At 46.6% G+C, this 20,270-nt stretch overlaps 1 protein-coding gene and 1 long non-coding RNA gene across 5 annotated transcripts in view; one reads left to right on the top strand and one right to left on the bottom strand.

Moving 5' to 3' along the window:
• The first annotated feature begins 2,189 nt into the window (after positions 1-2,189).
• Positions 2,190-20,270, top strand: part of CTTNBP2NL (CTTNBP2 N-terminal like) — a 46,342-nt gene continuing 28,261 nt past the window's right edge. Inside the window, exons 1-3 of one of the 4 annotated variants that reach the window (XM_028502665.2) lie at positions 2,190-2,273; positions 14,728-14,851; positions 17,746-17,853. In XM_028502665.2, the coding sequence (XP_028358466.1) occupies positions 17,755-17,853 (99 nt within the window). In that variant the 5' untranslated portion in view covers positions 2,190-2,273; positions 14,728-14,851; positions 17,746-17,754. Of the gene's footprint in view, positions 2,274-2,729; positions 4,210-14,727; positions 14,852-17,745; positions 17,854-20,270 lie in introns of those variants that run through there. The other 3 variants (XM_036015290.1, XM_036015289.1, XM_036015288.1) reach the window with 3 other exon arrangements.
• LOC118498132 lies at positions 5,313-9,823 on the bottom strand. The gene is made up of 2 exons (XR_004900654.1): positions 9,565-9,823; positions 5,313-5,589 (listed from the first exon to the last, which is right to left on the bottom strand). It is a non-coding gene; the product is annotated as an uncharacterized LOC118498132 (long non-coding RNA).

Below are 20,270 nucleotides of genomic sequence, written 5' to 3' on the forward strand. Positions count from 1 at the left end.
CCACCCGACCCACACCTGAAATTGGGGCTCCTGTTGGCATTGGATTAGTGACAGAAACCTTTTGTTGAGAAAAGCAATCTGAAAACCCTGAGGATTCTGAATACCACAAGGCAAAGATGATCTTAATATTGCTGGGCCCTCCCACACTCAGGAATGGTCAGAGGAATCCCTGGGAGTCAGGGGAGCTGATGAATGCTATTTAAAAGGAGTAAGCCACGGAGCACTACAGCCTGGGAGTAGAATGGGTGGTGGTGGGTTAGCAGCTACAAAAGGAAGGAGGGGAAGGAGGGAGGAGCTGATTCACTAGGACAACTCTTAGAGTGACTCAGGCTTCAGAAAATAGCCTGTTCTCCCATGTCTGCCTCATTGTCAGGCAATGAGGCACTTCCTCATTGCACACCCATGGGAAGGGCTGAAGGGAAGAGGAGGAAATGGGATTGTTGTAGTTCATGGGCCTATTCCAGTACCTGGCCTCTGTGTAACCATCAAGTCACTACTTATTGAGCACCTACTATGTGCCTGGCCCTTGATCTTGCCTTTCACATGGTCAGTCTCCTAAACACAAGGAATAATGTCTTTCTGAAGTTCCGTATTTCCTACGTCATTACCTACAAGGCACTTGGGCTGCCGTTGATCCTCCCAAGCCTACAATCAATAAGGGGAGGCAGGGAATTTTTTCTGGTTCTAATGCTGATTTTACAGCCATACAGTCCCATTCTCCAGACGTGTCCTCCTTGTGAGAGTCAACAACAGCAGAACACAGCCCAGGTTGGAGTTACGCATCCTTGTGGGAAGTTCTTTCTGTCCCATTCACTAGCTCTATGACTTGGATCGATTTCTCTGAATCTCTATCATCTCATTTGTAAAATGGGCACAAAGAAATCTATCCTACAGGTTAAAGATTTTTCATATAGTAGTGAAGATTAAGTAAAGATGAAGTAAGATATAAAGTGAAGATAACTTTATATAAAAGTACCCAGCACAGTGGTCACTGGTTTACTTCCTTCCAACTTCCCTGTGATGAAACAGGCTGACCGCATCCCTCCTTCAGAACGCAAGTTGCATTAGGGCAGGGCTCCATCTGCCTTTAGGGCTATGTCTGCCTAGGTGAATACTAAACCCCTAATACTGCCTTGCTTAATAATGAAGATTAGAAGTAATGTATTAAAATTAGTACACTATGCATTATATGCAGTGGGATTATAAGTATTTATTGTATTTAAACTAATGTGGTTATTAATCATTTAACTAGCTGAATCAATCTGTGAGCTGGAAAAGGAATCCAGAAGACTTGACCGCAGGCAGAGATGTATCCTCTCCCCTCTCTGGGCTTTGTGGTCCGGGTAGGGTTTGCTGCCACCAGCAAGATCTGCATTTCTGTGTTCACAAGAAGGGGCAGGCACTCCTTGAATCCTTTACACTGTCCTTTGTTCCAGCTTCAATGCAAACGCCATTGCCCACAGTATAAGGTGGCCAAGGACACACGAAAAAAGTCCCTGCATTTAGCAACCACAGCCTGGAAAACCTTGACACACAATTTGTAATTACTCATTCGCCTTCTACCTTAAGGCAAGTCCGGCTGGATTTATTATGCTCATCCGGGTACTACCCGGCGCCCCCACGCCAGAGCATCCTCTCCCAAATGTACTATGAAAAGAAAAGGAGGGCGGGTGTCTCCGGGTTTTTTCATCTTTGCGCCCTTGCTTCTAGCAGCACATCGACAAACTCATCCACGAAAAAAAAAAAAAGCAGGAAAGACACGTTATCAGGTATTCAACAACTAGTTCTAAACCAGACACCAAAGCACACTTCAAAAACGTTAACGTGGCCAAGCCATCAGGGCACCAGCCATTCCTAAACTTCCAGGACCAGGAGGGTAAACGACGAAGCACTCCCCTGGGTCCCGCCCAGAAACCTCACAGAACGTGGAAAGTTGCAAAAGCCGGCCCGGAAAGGCACGAGCCCACCCCCAAGTTCTGGCCGGAGGGGGGGCGGAAAAATGCTTCCTCCCGGAAGTGACGCGACCTCAATCCCAGTTTGGCTCTCCCCAAACAAAAGGGATCTAGGGGCCCTGGGAGGAGCCGCAATGACTTTGGAGAAGCCCCGCCTCCAGAGAGCGAGGATTGGTGCCTGGGCTGGAGAGGCGAGGTGACGATTGGCCCTGGTGAATGCCATTGCCCCGCCTGGCGATTGAGGGGCGGGGCCTCGGAGGGCTGTGGATGGAAGCGGGTGGCGGAGGCGGCTAGGAGAGGAGCCGGGCGCGCCGGGAAAAGGTAGGAGCTGCTAGGGCTGGGGCTTAGCGGAGGTTGGGAGGCCGTGATCGCGAGAGAAAAGCTAGGGTAGGACCCCTAGGATCCTCCCGCCGCCGTCTCGAATGCCCCTCGCGCTCATCCCCGGAGGGGGCGGGGCCGTGTCTCCCACCTCCCGGTATTCCCCGAGGAGGCGGAGGCGGCTCCTCATCCTTGGAGGGTCCTCGCAGCCACTCATTGTCCGCGTCAATCCCAGCTCCGCAGAGGGGGCGCCCCTTCTGACACCCCTTATTTACAGGCCCTCTTCGCCCAGCGCTTCAACCGTGGGGGAGGGCGCACAGATTCCCATTCTGTAGGCTGCCGCTCCCACCCCCATTTTGTCCCCCCGGGAGGCCAGACATCCCTCCTACACCTGCCCCCTGTCGCTAAGGTGGCACCAGAGCTGGTTTCATCCGTAAGAAAAAAATCAGTGTTTTCCAAAAAACAGGGATGGGGCGAAGCAAAAATCAAAGACCCTATCTAGCAAGCCAGCTCCACGGATGGAGCGGCCTTCCTTCCATCACTTCAGCTCTTCCCATCCCCCAAGCTGACCCTCAGCCTTTCTCCCGAAGACTCCCCGAACCTCTGCTGTCCTGTGGGGGTCGAGAGCTCACCTGCGGCGGACTTTTGTAGACTCTGGAGGAGAAACAGTAACTCCCCACCCCCACGTTCCCTTTTGTACCTTCCCTCTACTCTGTTCCTTGAGGGAGAACCCAACTTCTAAGGGGTTTTTAGATGAGAGTGGCGTTTCATTTTTGCTTTCCATATTTCTTCCCTGAAAACTTGATGAGAAACCACCCTCTCTGTGTCACAGTGAGGCGGGCGTGTTGGATATCTGCAGAGTTGGCCTTGTGTGGGTAGGAGTGCGGTGTGTATTGTTCGACTGTCAGCGAATAGCAGCATGCTTTTCCACGAAACAGTACTGACGAGTAAAGAAAGAGCATTGGGTTAGGAGCGAGTGTCTCCCCATCTACCCTGGGCTGGTGTGGTGTTCAGGGAGACTGCAGTTAACCTTGAAGCTGTAGTTCTGTTGAAACAAAAGGCAGGAAGTGCTTGAAGAAAATTCAGGTCCTGTCGTCTAGGTTTATGATTAATCTGGTCCTGTGGCCTTTGGTTACCATTCTCAAAGCCCCTCTTCTTGCGGTGGGTTTTTTTTTTCCTCCCAGCGAAACTGATATATCAATTGTATGTTATTGATTGGTTTTACAAGATCAGTATCACCTACCAAAATTTAGGGGCTGAAAAGTAAGAGCACGTTTTAAATCTCAGAGAGAAGGATAAATGAAAACGTAGTTAATTAACTCCAGCTCTTCTCACGTGTGTGTGCTGCCAGAGTGTCTGTGTGTGCTCATGAAGGCTTTGTCAAGTTGACCTTCATTTCGGCAGGTGCAGAATAGTGACGGTTTTGGCCTAGCGTTAATGCCACGGAATCCCCAGTGATCATCTATTGGTAGCACTTGCATATGTTAAAACTTGCCGTATTTTTAGCTTGTTTCTTTTGCTTCCAATCTATAGCCCATCTTAACTACTGTTCGTTACGTACCTAGCTAAAGCTGACAACAATGAGATGTGAGGACTCAGAATCACAGAAGGTGACTGGAATGGCCGTCTTGTACCTTCCTGATTAAACTTTCTCAAAGGTAGACTTCCCGCAGGAAATCACTTCTGAATAGTTAGGTTCCAAGTTTTCAGAGCCACTCAGTGCTCACAGACTTGTTCGCTGATTGTTTCCAGATCTCCAATAAAAAAAGCACAAAGAAGAAACTGTGTGGAGGGTCTGTCCAGCCCACGCAAAGTGTGCTGCTCTAAGAGGGCGAGGCTTGAGCCCCCAGCAATAGCAGCAGAAAGAACTCAGAGCAGAACAGGAAATCCCAAAAAGACAGATCTTGTTACATGAGCAGAGAACAGAAAATAAACTAAGGTAAGAGACTCAGGAAGCCAAAGTAGTGGTGATTGCCAGGGCCTTAATGAGCAGAGAGGAAAAAGCAAATCACGTTCTTTGATTATTTGGCGCCAGAAGCAAGACCAGTTTGATACATGTTTGGTCTTGGAAATGTTTCTTTTAACTTTCTCAACACCTGCTTGGTCATGGTAGATGGAGAAAAGCTTTGTATGTGGATTTTTATGTATATGTGTAATCTACCTTATTTAATTACAAATCTTTGAGTGCAGGTAGTGTGTTTTGTTTTGTTTTGTTTTTTCATCTTTCTATCTTTCACAGTGCCCAGCATCTAGTTTGACTTAAATGAGTAGTAAACTTAGTTCGAAGCTGTCACCTTAGGGTGATCTAGAAAGGTAATGCACTGTTAAGGTATGGCACATCTTGTTAGTATAGACAATCTACTTTTTGTCTTGATTTAACTTCATTTCCCGCATCTGATGTCTTAGGAAACTCCAGTATCTTAAGCGAGTCTCCAATACTAATTTTCCTATAAGAAAATAACTGCTGATTAAATATATACTTTTGCTTTAATGAAATCTGAACCAGAAATTTAATGCAAACATTGCTAGTGCTTTTAGGATTTTATTTTCCTGAGAATCTGACCCCAGAGGAATGAAGTGAATTTAGGAGACCAGCCTAGGAACTGATGGCTGATTTTTATTTAAGAATGGTCCCTGCGTGTTTGGTTTCCACAAGTTACTGATCTGCTTTGGGATTTTTCTCAAAGTAGATCTTTAGTTGCTTTTGTGCTTTTCTGAACTAGCACTGAATACGCGAACGGGGGCAAACAGTACTGGTGTCTCACTGGAGTCCTCAGACCGATCGCGGGAAGCATGGTGGGCTCGGGCTACCGTGGGTTTGTGTCTGGGTGGATTCTGGTTTGCAGAGCTACCAGTGAACTTGCAGAATGGGGTTGGAATTCATGCCTCTTCTGAGTGGAGCAGAATGGTATTTCTAAGGGTCGCCATTGAAGTGGTGTTTGGTGGCATGAGATAAGAAGCAGCGATTTCTTTCTAGAAGAAATTTGTCTAGCCTGTTGGTGATTGACCCTGGGGGTGGCTTGTCAGCCTGTTTCATTTTTGTTTTCTCATTTTCTGAATGCTGGCTGCTAATAACTAAAAACCAAGTCTTCCAAATTTCAGTTCAAAGCATTCAGTGAGAAAATGACACTTAATGTGAGGCTATAGAAAGCGGTAATTTACAGCACAGATTGTTAAGGCAAACCTGGGTTCAAATCGCAACTCTGCACCTCTTTCACTGTGCGAGCCATGGTGAGGCTGTTTCCCGTCGTCACCGTATCCCAGGTTCCTCAGCTGTGACAGAGAGTTGGGCACAGGTCACAAAGCAAGTCGCCGAGCCCTGCAAGGAGGAAGCACTGGATAAGTAATTGGTAGGTGTTGTCATTATTAGCACTGTGCATGCATGTTAAAGAATTTAACATTAAATAAACATTCTAACAGTGGTGACGAGCTAGTGTCTGGTTTTAGATGCTGGTTGGTTCTGTTTGAATTCTTCCATGTACAGCTAAGATTCCTAAGCCGAGGGAAACACAGCTTGTAGATACACCCTGACCTCAGACCCTCGGACGTGACGCAAGAATTCCTAGATTATGTGTCTGTAGCGTGGTGTGTTTCCTAATTTTGTCATGCAGATTTCCTCTTGAATTTTTTTGCCCCCCCCCCCAAAAAAAAGGACAAGGGATTTAACCATCTGATGTCTTCTCCAGATTGTCCTTGTTCTACTCCAGACTCTGCTGTCTTAAGTACCTCTGTCCTGAGTGTCACGTGAATGGTTTTGTGCTACTGTCATACGGTACCTTCTGTGAGGTTTAAGGGCTTTGCAGTGGTAATTCTGATTAAAAGTGATATTTGCCTTTTGAAGACCACTCCCCCACTACACCAAAGTAAGGAGCAGTAGTAGGAACTACCAAGACAAGTGAGAAGAGAGCCCAAGGGAGGAGTTCGGAGTGGGGGCGGGGAGGGGGGAGGGACGTGGGACCGGGGCTGCAGCAGGCGCAGGCGGTGGCGTGAAGAGTGCAGTTGGTGAGTAGATGGTTCCTCCCTGTCTGCCAGGTGTTTGTCCACCGCAGTCCAGGTGCGGAGCCAGAGCTCCCAGTCTGTGTCCTTTGCCACGAAAGGAATCCTCTCTGGCTTCAGGAGCCACAAAGGATGTAATTCTTAATTGTTACTGGGTTGGCCAAAAAGTCAGGTTAGTTTTTTCCATGAAATAAAAGATATTTTCATTTTCACCACTAACTTTATCAATGGCTATTTTGGGTGTGTCGGCTATCTCCCGCATGGTATAACGTGGATTGTTCTCAGTTAATGTCTTGATTTGCTCGCTGTCAACTTCAACTGGTCTGCCTGGCTGGGGAGCACCGTCCAGGGAGAAGTCTCCCGCATGAAACCTGGCAGACCACTTCTGACCTCTTTGACCAGTCACAGCACCTTCCCCACACACTGCACAGATCTTTTTTGTGTGTGTGTTTCAGTTGCATTTTTGCCTTTCTTGAAATAATAAAGCATAATATGCCAGAAAATATCGCGGATTTTCTTCCATCTTCAGTAGTAAAATGGCTACACAAAAAATCACCTATTTTTGATAAGTTTTGTTTTAATGCACGCTGATGTGACAGCTGTCACAGTACAGTCTAGCAAAATTGTTTCGAGTCAGTTAAAGACAACTAAGTACTACTAGAGCCATCTTACAGAAAAATACCAAACATACTTTTTGGCCGACCCAGTACTATTATAACTGAGTTTAAAAACTAATCCTTAATTATTACAGCGTTCAATAGGAACCAGAAGAGAAGACAGCATGGGATGAGGGGGGTTACAGGCAAAAAAAGACTCCTGCCCCTGAACCTGGGAGCACCTGCTGGGATCCTCTGGGGAAAGCTGCTAGGCCAGGCTCAGCCAGGGGGCTCAGGCCTGCTCGCCTTGGGGAGTGAGAGCCAGGAAGGGGGTCAGGAGTGGAAGGGAGGAGAGGCAGGGGTGAATTGTTTTAACAAGAGGTAAGGACTTGATCAGGAGGCGAGTTACAAAGGAGAGAAAAAAGAGTAACCGGCCGTGTAAGTTGTAGCAAAAGGGGAAGCACGGCTGTGTTTTGGTGGGAAGGGGGCCTCCTTGCTCTCGGCTGAGCGGTCCTTTTTGTCGTGGCAGGTCACAGAGGAGCGAGGACACAGGCGTTGTGGTTCTTAACGGGTGTCATATTTTAGGGCCCAAACATGATCTGGTCTGCTTCTGTGTATCAGCTGCTTCCTGTCGTCTTCTGTTTTTAAGTTGAAGGCACAGAAGTTTTCTGAAAAGCTTCTGCCCCTGAAGACTTCTCCATTTCTAACCCTTGAGGCCTCACCACACTGACGGACTTTGAACCCTTTCCTCTTAGGGTCCGAGCACTTCTCATTCCGCGTGGCTTGCATCCCAGTCACCGTTTCCCCTAAAACCAGTTCCTTCTCCAACATCCCCGTTTCTGTTCGTGTCATCATCGCTTTAGTCACCAGTCTGAAGACCTCAGCTGACCCAGGATAAGGCTCCCTCTCTCCCCCTTAAACGGAACCAGAATGAAGTTACCGTAGATCCTTTATACAGTCGCTTGTGTGGGCCATCCTGTCTGCCCCCATCCTGCTCCACGCAGTTCCGCCTCGGATGAGCCGTCCCAGGGAAGTTTGCTGCCGACGCCCCTTCTGCCTTCAGTCAGCTGCGTGCCTCGAGCCTTAGCCTTCCTAAAACGCTGCTTTTGTTGGGACGGCCACCTGGCTGAACATGTTTAGTGGTGTGTCATTTCCTAAAAGATAAGGTCCAGTTTGGATGGCTGTCACTCAAGGTACTGTGTGCTGTACCTTCCTTTCCAACCAGCATTTCCTAGTGTCCCCTTCGAAGCAGAGACAGCTAGGTGCTAAGGTTAACAAGGTGCATAAGACGTTTGTCTAGAAGAGGAGAGGCACATGAGCTAGAAGGCAGATGTGCAACAGATGGATTGATACAATAGAATGTGATAACTGTTGCTGGGTTATGCATGTAGCTACATACCTATGCATTTAACATAATTAAAAAATAGCTGTGCTATTTTTAGAAAACCCATTTCTCAGTCATTACAGTTTAAAGTTGTGACTTGACTAAAAGCTGTAGAAATTCAGTGGAAGCAAAGACATGCTTTGCACTTGTACGCTACAGTCACACAAAACTAGTCTAGGCAGAAGAATGCCTTTCGTTTTCTCCAGCAGTGTGCGGATGCGGCTGGCTGAAACCCGGGCTGTACGTGTGCCCGGGCCGTGTGTGTGCCCGAGCCCACTTTCCCAGCAACTGGCTGGCCTGTCTCTTTCTTGGAGCTGTCGAGTCAGAAGGGGTGAACTGTTTGGGTTTCTGAATTCAACATGTGAATGACAGAAAATGACAACTCATTGGAAAAAGGAAAACTTCATTATCCTTGCAGACGAAACCAGATATGTTCTCTCCAGGGATGAGAAATGAGAAAACTGACCAGTCACTACTCATTTAAACCACTTAGAATCCTGTTAGAGCATGTATTATTGTCTCCATTGTATAGATAAAGAACCTAAAGCTCAAAGGTTAAGTGGACGGAGGAACCACAAAGAGGCTGAGCTAGGATGCGAACCCAGGTCTGTCTGACTCTAAAGCCCGCGTGCTTTCCACTACGAGACTCTGCCTCCCGGGAGAATTGCTGTCCCCAAAGAACCCTAGAGCTGACACAATCGCTAGGTCTGTTGTGGGTCATTTTCAACTGACACCAAATTGTTAAGCCTTTTCGTAAACCTGATCTGGTTTAGAACACAAAATTTTAAAAGCACGACAGAGCCATCAGTTACAATTATTCCCGCTAGAGGTTTTGTGAAATCTTTTGCAGCATAGGGAGCGTCAGGGTTGGGGGCACAGCCGAGACACAGACACCATGGCTGTCCGGGGGCCTCCTGCACAGCACTCGCTGTTTCTTCTAAATTTCTGGTGGAGTCCACAGCTTCATCCTACAGCAGCATCCGAAGGGCTTTTATGTTCCAGGCTGCCTCTTAAATTGCGGTCCATGAATCCATTGGAAATAAAGTCAATCTACATGTAGTTGTCCCCTCCTTGTGGGATTTTACAAATCATCGTGGCATTATGTCAGAAAAGCAAAACTGTGGGGGAATGACTTTCAGTGAAATCATGTTATAGTTTCATTTAAACTAAACAAAGCCAACTGACAAATATACTTGAAATGACTCAGATTTCTGGGAATTTTCAGAGGTTAAAAGACGTATCTTTTTATTTTAATGAAAAAAAATGTATTAACAAAAACTATTATTCATTTTCATTACCATACATTCCAGTAGCTTACCTAATGTAGTTCTTCTGGTTTGGTCTTGTCTCAGATGAGCATGCTTGAAAGGGTGTAAACAGATAGCCAGGTAGACAGACCTGTTCTTAATAGCGCTGTGCTAAATGTCCTCATTTTGGGGGAGAGACGTTTGAGTGCTTGTTTATGGCCATGAGGCCACCTCCTCCCTTTCTCCAGTATACATACAGGTCCTGTTGGCAACATAAAGACAATGAGAGAAACAGATGTACGTGCACAGTGAGAGAAAGAGACAGGCATTCACACGTGCACAGGGAGATACACAAGAGACGCATGAGTCTTAGAACAAGCTAAACAAAACAGAAACCTGATACCCATCTCGGTGTCCCAGAAAGTGGGTTAGACTGCATCTTAAAAAGACATGAATGCTAGACCTAGTTTTACTATCTAGCTGTAATCTTTAGAAAATTAACTCTGGCCTCAGTTTTCACCTATAAAATGTGAGTGCTGAAATAGATTTTTCTGAGGTCCCTTCCAGCTTTGGTGAGTCACGTGTGGCCGAGCTTTTTCCACCACCCGATTCATAAAGGCGATAGAACGAGCAGATCAGATGTGAACTGGGGTTACCAAGGTGCAGGGGTTAGTGAGGAAGCCTCTGAAATCAAATTACCTAGACCCAAGTCCCATTTCCATCACATACTAGATGTGAAACTCTAAGCAAGTTCTTTAGCCTCTGTGCCTTATTGTCCCATCTGTACAGTGAGGGTGGTGGTGGTGGTGGTGATAAAGACAAAGAATTCCTCGGAGGGTTATAGCATCTACCACCTAAGCTGGCTGTGAGGATTGAATTAGGACATGTCAAGTACTTACAACACTGCCTGGGGCACATGAGTGTCTGTTTAGCTCCAGTGTGTAACCTTTTCATTGTCACTGTCACTGCCTGAACTCTTAGAGCACTGTGCTAGAAAACCGAGGTGGTGGTGATTAATGTTGGTAAGCTCAATTATATCATTACTAATTTCTATGTCAAGCATAAATCCAGAAAATCAGATATCCTGGAATCTGCTTTGAGGAGCACAGTACCACATCTTTGAATAGACTGCTGAAAGCACAGGGTCCGACAGAAGTAACCCCTGCCGGAGTGTGGTTGGTAGGAGAATAACGTGGGTGTAACAATTTATTGTTTTAACTTGAACATTTCACCTGCAATGTCATATGGTAGGCTGGAGTGTGATAGTGTTGTGTTATAGAATTAATTACATGCTTATGATTTTGTAATAAGAAAGAGGCATTATTTGTTCTGGACTCTGTATTTTAAATGTTGACCTTAAAGAGTGTATTGACAATTTTGGATAAACAAGCATCTTGATCCCTTAACACTGTTGTAATTTCTTTGTGGGTGCTCTGTTGATACTATATTTCAGGGCCCTGAAATTGACAACCTCTCAAATAGTTCCAGAGTCATTCTGTGTCATAGAATGCTATCTACAGTGTGGCTGGAAAAAGCAGACTGATAAGACAAAGCAAGGCATTCTGAGAAATATGTTACGACACTCGTGGGAAGGGGAAGGCTTGGACGTAGTTGCTCTGGTGGTCTTTAAAAGCTGTAAGTGGTTAGCACGTTGTATTAGTTTGCTGGGCTGCCATGACAAAGTACAGCACCACAGGCTGGGAGGCTTCAACAGCAGAAATTAATCATCTCCCAGCGCTGGAGGCCAGAAGTCCAGGATGTGTCGGCAGGACTGGGTTCGTGTGAGGTCTCACGCTCTGGCGTGTAGAGAGTTGCATTCTCCCTGTGTCTTCACGTGGTCTTCCCTGTCATGTGTTTGCGTTCAGATTTTCCCTTCGCATAAAGACCCCACTCCTGTGAGATTAGGGCCCACCCCCACGAGGCCTCATTTTAACTTAACCGCCATTTTAAAGCCCCTGGCTCCCAGTGCAGTCACAGTCTGAGGTCCCGGGGATCAGGACTGCAGCACAGGAATTTGGTGGGATGGGGTCAGGAGGATAAGTTCAGCCCATAACATGTTATCACACACAGACACGTAAAGATCCAAATAGTCCAGGAATATTTTTACCTTCAATTGAGAGAACGTTGATTTGGCATTTGTGGTAAAAGCTTATATTGCTCAGTTATTGTAGAATTCAGCAAAATGAGGTTCACTTTTATATGGTAGTTTTAGAACCTTTGTCACTAATAATAAATAGCAAAGACAGCTCCCTTTAGTAAATGTATTTAAAAAGTGTCTTTCTTCATCAGAAAATTATTTTCTAGTAGCACTTGGACACATTTTCTCCCTAGCCTAACCCTAACATGTCAGAAGTGGAACGAGAGGTACAGTTTAGACTGCTGTCACTCTGTACCCCCAAATGGACAAGTGGCGCTTCTGGAGAACCGGAAGTGCCGGGCGGTGGGGAAACCCAGATCTTCCAAGAGAGTCAAGGGACGCGTCAGCACCTCCCGCCCCCAGACAGGAGGCTGCTGTGCGTCTGGTTTTTACATAGCAGTGCTCTGTGTCCATATTAAGATTTAGTATTTATAAATGTGACACATGTGTTTTATTTTTTTTAAATTTCATATACAGGGTACAGCAGAAGTTAGGCCCGTTTGAGTGTGGTTGGTAGGGTAATAAGAGTGGTTAATAACTTACAGCTTTAATTTGAGCATTTCACCTAAAATGTCACATGGTCTGCTTGAGTGTGATGTTGTTATGTTACAGAATTACCTGCTTGGGATTTCGTGATAAAAGAGTGTGTGGCAAGAAAGGGGCGTCACTTGTGCCGGACCCCATGCCCCAGGTGTCTGAGGAAGCACAGTGTCTAGTGGAAAGCCGTGACAAACACTGGTTTCCTGTGTTAGTGTTGGCTCTTTGGTTTTTAAGAATTCTCCGGCCGCCTCCATCTTGGCTTTGCTTGTGTGTGTGTGAAGGAGTCTTTACATAATCGGAGCAAATTTGCTTTGTGTCTCTGCTCACGTCTTATCACTGACGACGCTGAAAACTTTCTGGATGGCTTGCATCTCAGTCACTTGTAGCTCAAGTGTAAATTCCTTACTTATGATTAAGAAGCGATTTTTATCCAGTTTTGCAGGCGTGATCTATGTAAAACAACTGGTTTGGTTGTGTACTAGCCAAGTGGATTTAACGTGTATGTGTGCAGGTTTTTTGAGGTGTTTTATGTCAGGAAATATCTAAGCATGTTGAAAAATGTTATTTTCCCTCTTTCATGTCCCATGTCGTCCTCCACTTAGGAAGTTCCACGTGAAGACACACACACACACACACACCCAGATACTGGGCAGACAAACACCGCCCTTGGACTCCACCCTGCCCCGCCCAGTGTTTACATGGCTATAGAAGCTGTTTGGGGTGTTTCTTTTTCTGCCTCTGAAACTCTTTGTGGTAAAAAGGCAACAAAGCCTGCTACCCCGTATAATTAATTCAGAGTTCCAGAGCAAAGGCTGGGACACCCTCAAGAAGGAAAAGGCACAACCAGAACCAGAATGAGTGGCCCCCCTGGGGGGCCCCCCAGGGAAGGGACAAGGTCCGAAGTAAATGAACAGAGCCCAGGCGCAACAGCAGACTCCCAGGGCAGTGTCGGCACTGCCGTGTAGAGGTCCCGGGGGCTGGGGGCAGCTTTCTCCACACCCGTGATTCTGGCAGCTGTGGGCACGAGGAAGTGGGTGTACGAGAGACTCAGCCCTCCGGGCTGCTGGCTCGGACTCGGGGAGCAGCGCGCACATAGGCCAGATGGTGTGCTGGGTAAGCCCACGTCTGAAACTGACAGGTAACTTAAAAACAGATCTCACACTTAGCGCATAAAGAGGCTAATTTTCTGAGTATTACATATATATATAACTTTGTCTTTTTATCTCATATATATATATATATTAATTTTTTCATTGGGAAAACTATGACGCTTAATTTAGCTGCGGCTAGCTGCATCCCATCCCGGTGTATAATAATGTACCCAGACAGCTTGTCCACAAGTGGTCTTCAGTTCAGATTTATAGACTGGCATTCCTCAGACAGAAATATCTGTGTCTCAACTCTCAGGAAAGGGAAAGTTGGGTCTCAGATTCTAACGGGGAATGAGCTGAGCATCTGGTGGAAATGATCTTGTCTTTCAGAGCCGCTTAATGGATGATGACAGTGACAAGTAACAGCTCATTTAGAACATGAGCAGAGAGTGAGTCTGCAGACTGCAGTATAGCACGCCAGAAATCTGGCGGTCGTGTTTCTGACGGTGACTGTGGAGTCAGAAACGGCCTTTTTCTGGAGATCCTGGGCCACGTAATTTATGTATCGGGCAGCAGTTTTTGGCAGGACTTACTCAGTGGTTTGCCTGTGCGCTGGCTCTGTGCTCTTGTTACCAACCGCACGACAGACTCGCACTCCCTCCTCAGTGGGGACACTCGTCATCGGCTCAGTGACCGACTCCTGGTTGGAAGGCACGAGCCGCTTTGACACTGTCCCTTTCTGACAATCAGGTGTCGGCAACTCAGAGAGGCTTTCAGGCCTTGGTGCTGGAAAATACAAGACAAAAACCATGTTTTATCAAATAAAATTTAAAACCTATCTTTTGGGGGGTTTTTTTTAAGTCTGCTGGGTCCAGTACACCGTCAGGACAACATTAAAAACACTTTGTATATAATTCAACATTTAATATCTGAAAATAGATGGGAAAAAGCAGAAGCTTGGGATGCGTAATCAGCCTCATAGACGAAGTCCAGGCGGTGGCAGGTGGGTTCGTTGGTTTGCTGGTTGGCAGGAGGTGAGGGGAGGAGGACGTTGCTCACACAAATTGGGCACCTGGGAAAAGTTGGTCACACTTAGCTTGTTTTTCTGAGTCCGTCATGTGTACGTCGTGAGGACTCAAGCAGATGGGCTGCAGTCCGTTCAGGGGGAGAACGTCAGTCTCTGCTAGAGGCGTTCACAGGTCGGTCCTTGAAGTGACGTCTTAATGTGCAGAAGAGACCGAGCGCCCCCACCTTCCCTAACTGTGACTGCAGAGAGAGGGCAGCCGAACCCCTGGTGTCTTTGCTGTGTCACTCGGCTTCAGCCGGAAGAAGCGGCACTTTCCCCCTTGCTTTTCGAACCCCTACAGCTGCCAGGCCGCCGCCTCATAATGACAGTGCCATTCACGGGACTTAGAAACGGTTTCTAGTGTGGCCACACAGGCAGTAAGTTTCTCATTATCTTGCAGTGTTGGATGCCTTCTCACCATGTTGACGGCACCGTAAATACATTCGTCAGTTTCCCCAAGTTTTACCTGAAGAAAACTCCAAGAGTTTATATTTGAGGACTAAGGTGTGACCGCCAGTTATCAGGTCAGTATCACCCCATCCTCTCCCCACCCCTACCCCGCCCTCCTGCAGCATAATGCAGTTTTACTGTCTTTCGTACAAAACATGTATCGCCCTGTCTGCTGCATTGAGAGTAGATTCAACTGTAGGAAAAAAGCAAACAACTGCTCAATTTTAATGTTGAGAAAGAAAGGTTCCTGGAATATGCAAAAAGAGTTCTTTCTATTGGAGTTTGGGTTACTGCACAGCGGTGACCTTGCCGCTCCGCTCCTGTGTCACCTTGCCCTGCTTCCACCTCGTGCAGACACCAAGCTGAGCGGGCTGGTGCACGTTAGCGGAGTGGTCCGGGTACGACAATCTGTGTGCAGGCGTGATTTACAGATGTAGAGATAACAGGGTTATTGTTCTTTATGCCCTTGACCAAGAATAGACTTTTTTTCCTGCCTAGGCCAGACTGCTTTGTAATTGAAGTGATGCTGAAGATTGTTTCACTTTTATTCTTTTGTAAGGAGGTGTATTTATCACAATAGATGAAAACCTTGGATTAGGTACAGTCTGTTTTAGTTCTTTATATACAAGGGCGAGCAAAAATAGGTTTACAGATGTGAGAATGAAACAGTTTGTTGTAGTATTACTAATTATTGTAGTACTTACTTCTATTACAGCTGTGTTTATCTCTTATTTAATTGAATTCTCTAACAAATCGTTCTTGATTTTCACCCATAGAAGCTTAGAATGGAACCAAGAAGGACTTTAGAGATTATCTAGTCTAATTTTTTTTTAACTTTTCACTCCATAAATGTTTTTATTTACATTATTTTACTCAGGCCAGTCTATCTAATTCTACCAGTGAGGGCCCAGTGCCAGAGCAACTGGGTCATCTCTTCCCCTCCGCGCCATGCGGCTGGCCAGGGGCAGAGCTGGGACTAAGGCTCTGCACTGCTCGCTCCGGGTCTGTGTCCCGCTGACAGCCCACTGCCTCCGGGAGCCACAGGTCTGGATCGCGCAGTGAGACTATTCACGGACTGTAAGGGTGTTGAAGAGGAAAAAGTAATATGCAGAAACACTATCAGCTGTACCTCTGTTCCCACGTCCCTACCCTGGTGCCTGTACAGCCAGGTGACTCCAGTGCAGTTGGTGTTCCTGGGGTCCCCTCAGCAGTGTCCGTTAGCCTGTTTGACACTGCGGGGGGGGGGGGGGGGGGTGATAATTCCGTTATTCCAGAACTGGAATAAAATGACTGGGTGTGTCCTCTGCCTCATCATCTGTCTGAGAGAGAGAAAAACGTGAAACCATCGGGAAGATTTGGGGAGGGTTCCATCCAATAAAGCAGGTGACTCAGCTGGCAGACCTTCACCCCTCTAGAGGGGTGCTATCACCCTCTTCTGTTGTTGTTGTTTTTTTTTTAACAAAGGGCAGCTGAAGTTATTTCTGAGGTCACTGATCTTGGCTGCCCCCAATTTTGGTAATACCTGTCTTTGAATTCCTTTGGAAAACGAGAGATGATAGTAGTTACTAATAAGCCACTGACTGTTCGGCCTGTGTCAGGAACTTGGCGGTGAGTTTTGCATTTACCGTATTAAGGCGGTTTCCACAGTAACCATGGGAGCTGGAGATCATCACCCCCCTTTCACAGATAAGAGCCCTGCAACCGGGAAACGGGCCCCAGTTACACAACTGGGAAGGTGCAGCCCTGGCATCTCTCTGCAAAGCCACGGGCATGCCCAGCATTCCATCTTACATTACGTTACGCTTTATTGGGTTTGTTGTTGGTTGGTTTTTTTTGTTGTTGTTCTTATGCTAAAAAATCACTGCTCTGGGATGTCTCCCTCACTCCGATGTGAGAATCACTGACTAGTCTTAGGACTCACTGGTTAGAAAGTTAGCACTTGAAAGCTAAAGTTACGTTGAACGTGTTTTACCATGTTGCAAGTGATTTGCCCAGCACAGCCGGGACACAGTCTAACGACACAGCAAAGTAAGGGTTTTCTCCATGTTTCCCGTCACCCGAAGGCGGGAGCTCCGGAGGGAATCTCGGTGAGGCGTTGCGTGCCTCCTGACGTCGAGTGTGCGCGTGCGAGTCCAGGGCGTGTGACCAGGCGGGCCCTGGTGTGACTTCTCTCTGCTCTGCAGGAAACTGTGTGAGACTGGCGTTTCGGAAGTAAGAAGTAGGAGAGGGAAACGAGTCCTTGCTCTGCTTTGGGAGCTATAAAGTGTGTTTTACCATAAATGCTGGTCAGAAGACCCTAAAATAGCCTTCTGATTTGTATCTGTGTGTGGTGCCTGAGAAGTTAGTCTTGTGGAAAAGATAAGAGCTTGTGCCATTTAACATATTTCAGAAGATGCATGGCTTTATACAAGTGTGAACTGAAGTGAAATGCACTTAGTCGCCTGGCCAATTAAGATGTTTAAAACAATATATTTTTAAGAAGTTATTTAAAATTACTTTTTTACATGGTTGCATCTAAGTCTTATTTTTCTACATGGAATATAAATATTGTGATAGATGTTCTATGTGAAAGTAGACAATTTAAAAGAAAAATTTCTCCCATACTCCTGCGGACCATTATCTTTGCTCAAATTTCATTTCACCCAGTTTCAAAGGGACACCAGGTTTCAAGTCTGGTTATCTGAAGGTGGGAAATCTTTCTGTGGTCTAACAATTTCTGGTGAAATACTATTCATTGTAACACAATTTCTAGTGAAAAAAACTAGTGACTAAGTTATTTGTAAATATGCCTGAAAGAAAAAATGATAAAAATTGATTTTTGTGAGTAGCAATGAAACCAGTAAAGGGAATTTTATTTTCTCAAAGCATTTAAACTGTAATTGTTGCTCTTGTCTGTCTCTTATTTTTCTTTAATAATATCAGATTAACTCTGTGTTTGGAGATTGTGTGATTTTTGTCTCTGTTTTAGGCTTTCAGGATGAATCTGGAAAAACTCAGCAAGCCCGAACTCCTAACACTATTCAGCATTCTTGAAGGAGAGCTTGAAGCTAGGGACCTTGTTATAGAAGCCTTAAAGGTATGTCGTATGTTTTGAGAATGGTTTCATTGGTTGTCATTTATTTAACCAGAGTATTTCTGTAGCCCTGTTGAAGTTAGAGGCCTGGGTATACGCATTGCTCCTTAGAGTGGCAGTCATCTATGGGGTGTGATTTTAGGGACACTGAAGCCTTTCTGTCCCCAACATAGTTCCTTTAGTCCCTGTACCTGACGTCGACCTGGAACTTCGTTCTTTAGCTTAGTGACCTTCACTGTGTTTGAATGCCATCCTCTTGACAGCCTGATGTGGCCTGCTTCCCACAAGTGTATACACCCATATACCCCAGTTCAGGATGTAGTATCTGCAAGGTCAGGGACCCCGTGAAGACCACCATGCATTTGCTAGACTGCAGAATAAGAATTCTGCAGTTGTTTCAGTATTTGATGCCCGTTAAAATATAAAGGGGGTGGGGTGTTAACTGTATTCTCCACGGGGTGTGGCTGTAAGCCCAAAACTGCTCTAAAAGACAAGGTCTAATTTAAAAAAATACAAGGTGGGGGGCTGGGGTGCACAGGGGGATAGCTCCTTCCCGGTGTCATAAACTTGTACACCTGGCTAGGTAAGGGTGTTTTCCCGTCTGTCTTGAGATGAGGTCTGGAGACCTCACGGCTGTCTGAGCAGTAGGAAGAGGATCCCCCACAAGGAGGGGAAACGGCCAAAGAAGATGAGACTCGAGCGTGCCGAAGGAAGCAGAGGCCCCTGCCGAGTGTTGCTGAGTCTGAGTGTCCAAGAAGTTTTTATAGTTTAAAATTATAGTTTAGAGGTTACATTGATGTGCATCCTAAAGCTCATTAGGTTTATGGAGTGCTTTACTGCATTTTTCCAAAATTACCCTAGCTCTTTATATTAAGTAGCATGGTAATATGTCATGTGTGTTTATATGAAGCTCCTTTGTTGAAGGTTTTTTACAACAAAGATAACTTTCTCTTTGCCTCTCCAGGAGGCTTAGAGAATGGGGGACTTCCTGAGTGACCAGCTGGGGGCGGGGGTGGGGGTTCCTGCGGAAAGCTGGGTCTCTCCGTCTTTCCTCCCTCCCTGCGCCAGGACGGAGTGGGTGTGTCCCTCCACTCGTGCCTGGGTAGGCTTTCTTGGATTACTCTAAAATTACAATTGTGATAAAAATAATACCTAAACCTCTTAATTCTATGTGCTCTTAAATTTAAAGTGACACTAATTTATGTTGCTTAAGACTGAAAAGGACTGACATTTCTATCTAGTTAAATGTGCTTCGGGGTAGCTTTGCACTGAGGACTGTGGCTTGGTTGTATTCCCTTGCAGCTCCGTGACGTGTGCAAGTAGTTTCCGGTGGTTTCGTTTCTCCAGAGTGCACAAGGCAGTGCCCTCGTGACGTGGGGGTGCAGTCTGTCTTACTGTCCTTTCCCTGCTTGCTTCCGTCTTGCTTTGCATGACAACCCTGTGGTTTTGGACAAAAGTCATACGTTTACACCTTTGACACATGTGTAGTCACATAGTGTTAAGGTTCTGTGCCCGAGCCTGCCTGTCATGCCACTGAGCATAAAGGTGTGGCCTTAGTCAAGCCATTCCCTCCGTGAGGACCAGAGCTTCCCTGCCTGGAGCACGAGTAAATGGGTGATAACCAGGGCCGATGTGCAGCATCGCAGTTCTCACGGCATTGCGAGTGCTCCGGTGCTGTGGGGTTCGTGTCGGTTTCCCTGTCTGTGTATTCGGTCAGCGCAGGTCCCGTTCCCCAAACCCAGGGAGCAGGCCAAGGCTGTCTTCATTTGAACGCCTGTCTCGGATGCCCTCAACGATGCCTCATTTTTTAATGACTCCTCTGCCAACATCTGTTACTCATATCATGGGTCACTCTGGTCGGTGACTCATTTCTGTCACATCCACCTACACTTCCCCTTGGACACCAGTGGTGATTCTCTTCCTGTCCCCAAGCATTCCATTCTGTTTCTCTGAACCCCGTCCCCCATCACCAGCAGCCCTAACCTGCTGAAATGCCCCCTGTTTCTCACGCTGTGCTTGTCTGGTCAGTGAAGAGAAGAAAGGGGGCAGCGAAGTTTGAGCTGGGTCCTGACCCTTGTTCCCGGTGCACGTTGTTTTTCCCACTTCCTTCCCCCGGTTCTCTGCGACTCCTCACCCTAGGAGGAGTCTTCAGCTCAGAACTGGCCGAGTTTCACTCTCTGCGTGGGCTGAACCAGGAAGAACTTTGTTCATGGTGCCCCCTCGTAAAACTCAGAAAGCATTTTCCAGGAGGAGCAGTAATGCAAACAGCAGTCAGAGTTTATGAAACTGTGGCAGTGTAGCGGTGTGCGTTAGACAGACTCTCCTGCGGCTCTGCTGCCTGTGTCCTGGGGCCCCGGGGAGCGGGACCCCAGCAGTAGCACCTCAGACCTGCACAAAACCCTGCCTCGGCCCCTCGTACC

This window comes from Phyllostomus discolor, chromosome 14 (genome assembly GCF_004126475.2).
Source record: "Phyllostomus discolor isolate MPI-MPIP mPhyDis1 chromosome 14, mPhyDis1.pri.v3, whole genome shotgun sequence".
In the NCBI taxonomy this organism is placed as follows: domain Eukaryota; kingdom Metazoa; phylum Chordata; class Mammalia; order Chiroptera; family Phyllostomidae; genus Phyllostomus; species Phyllostomus discolor.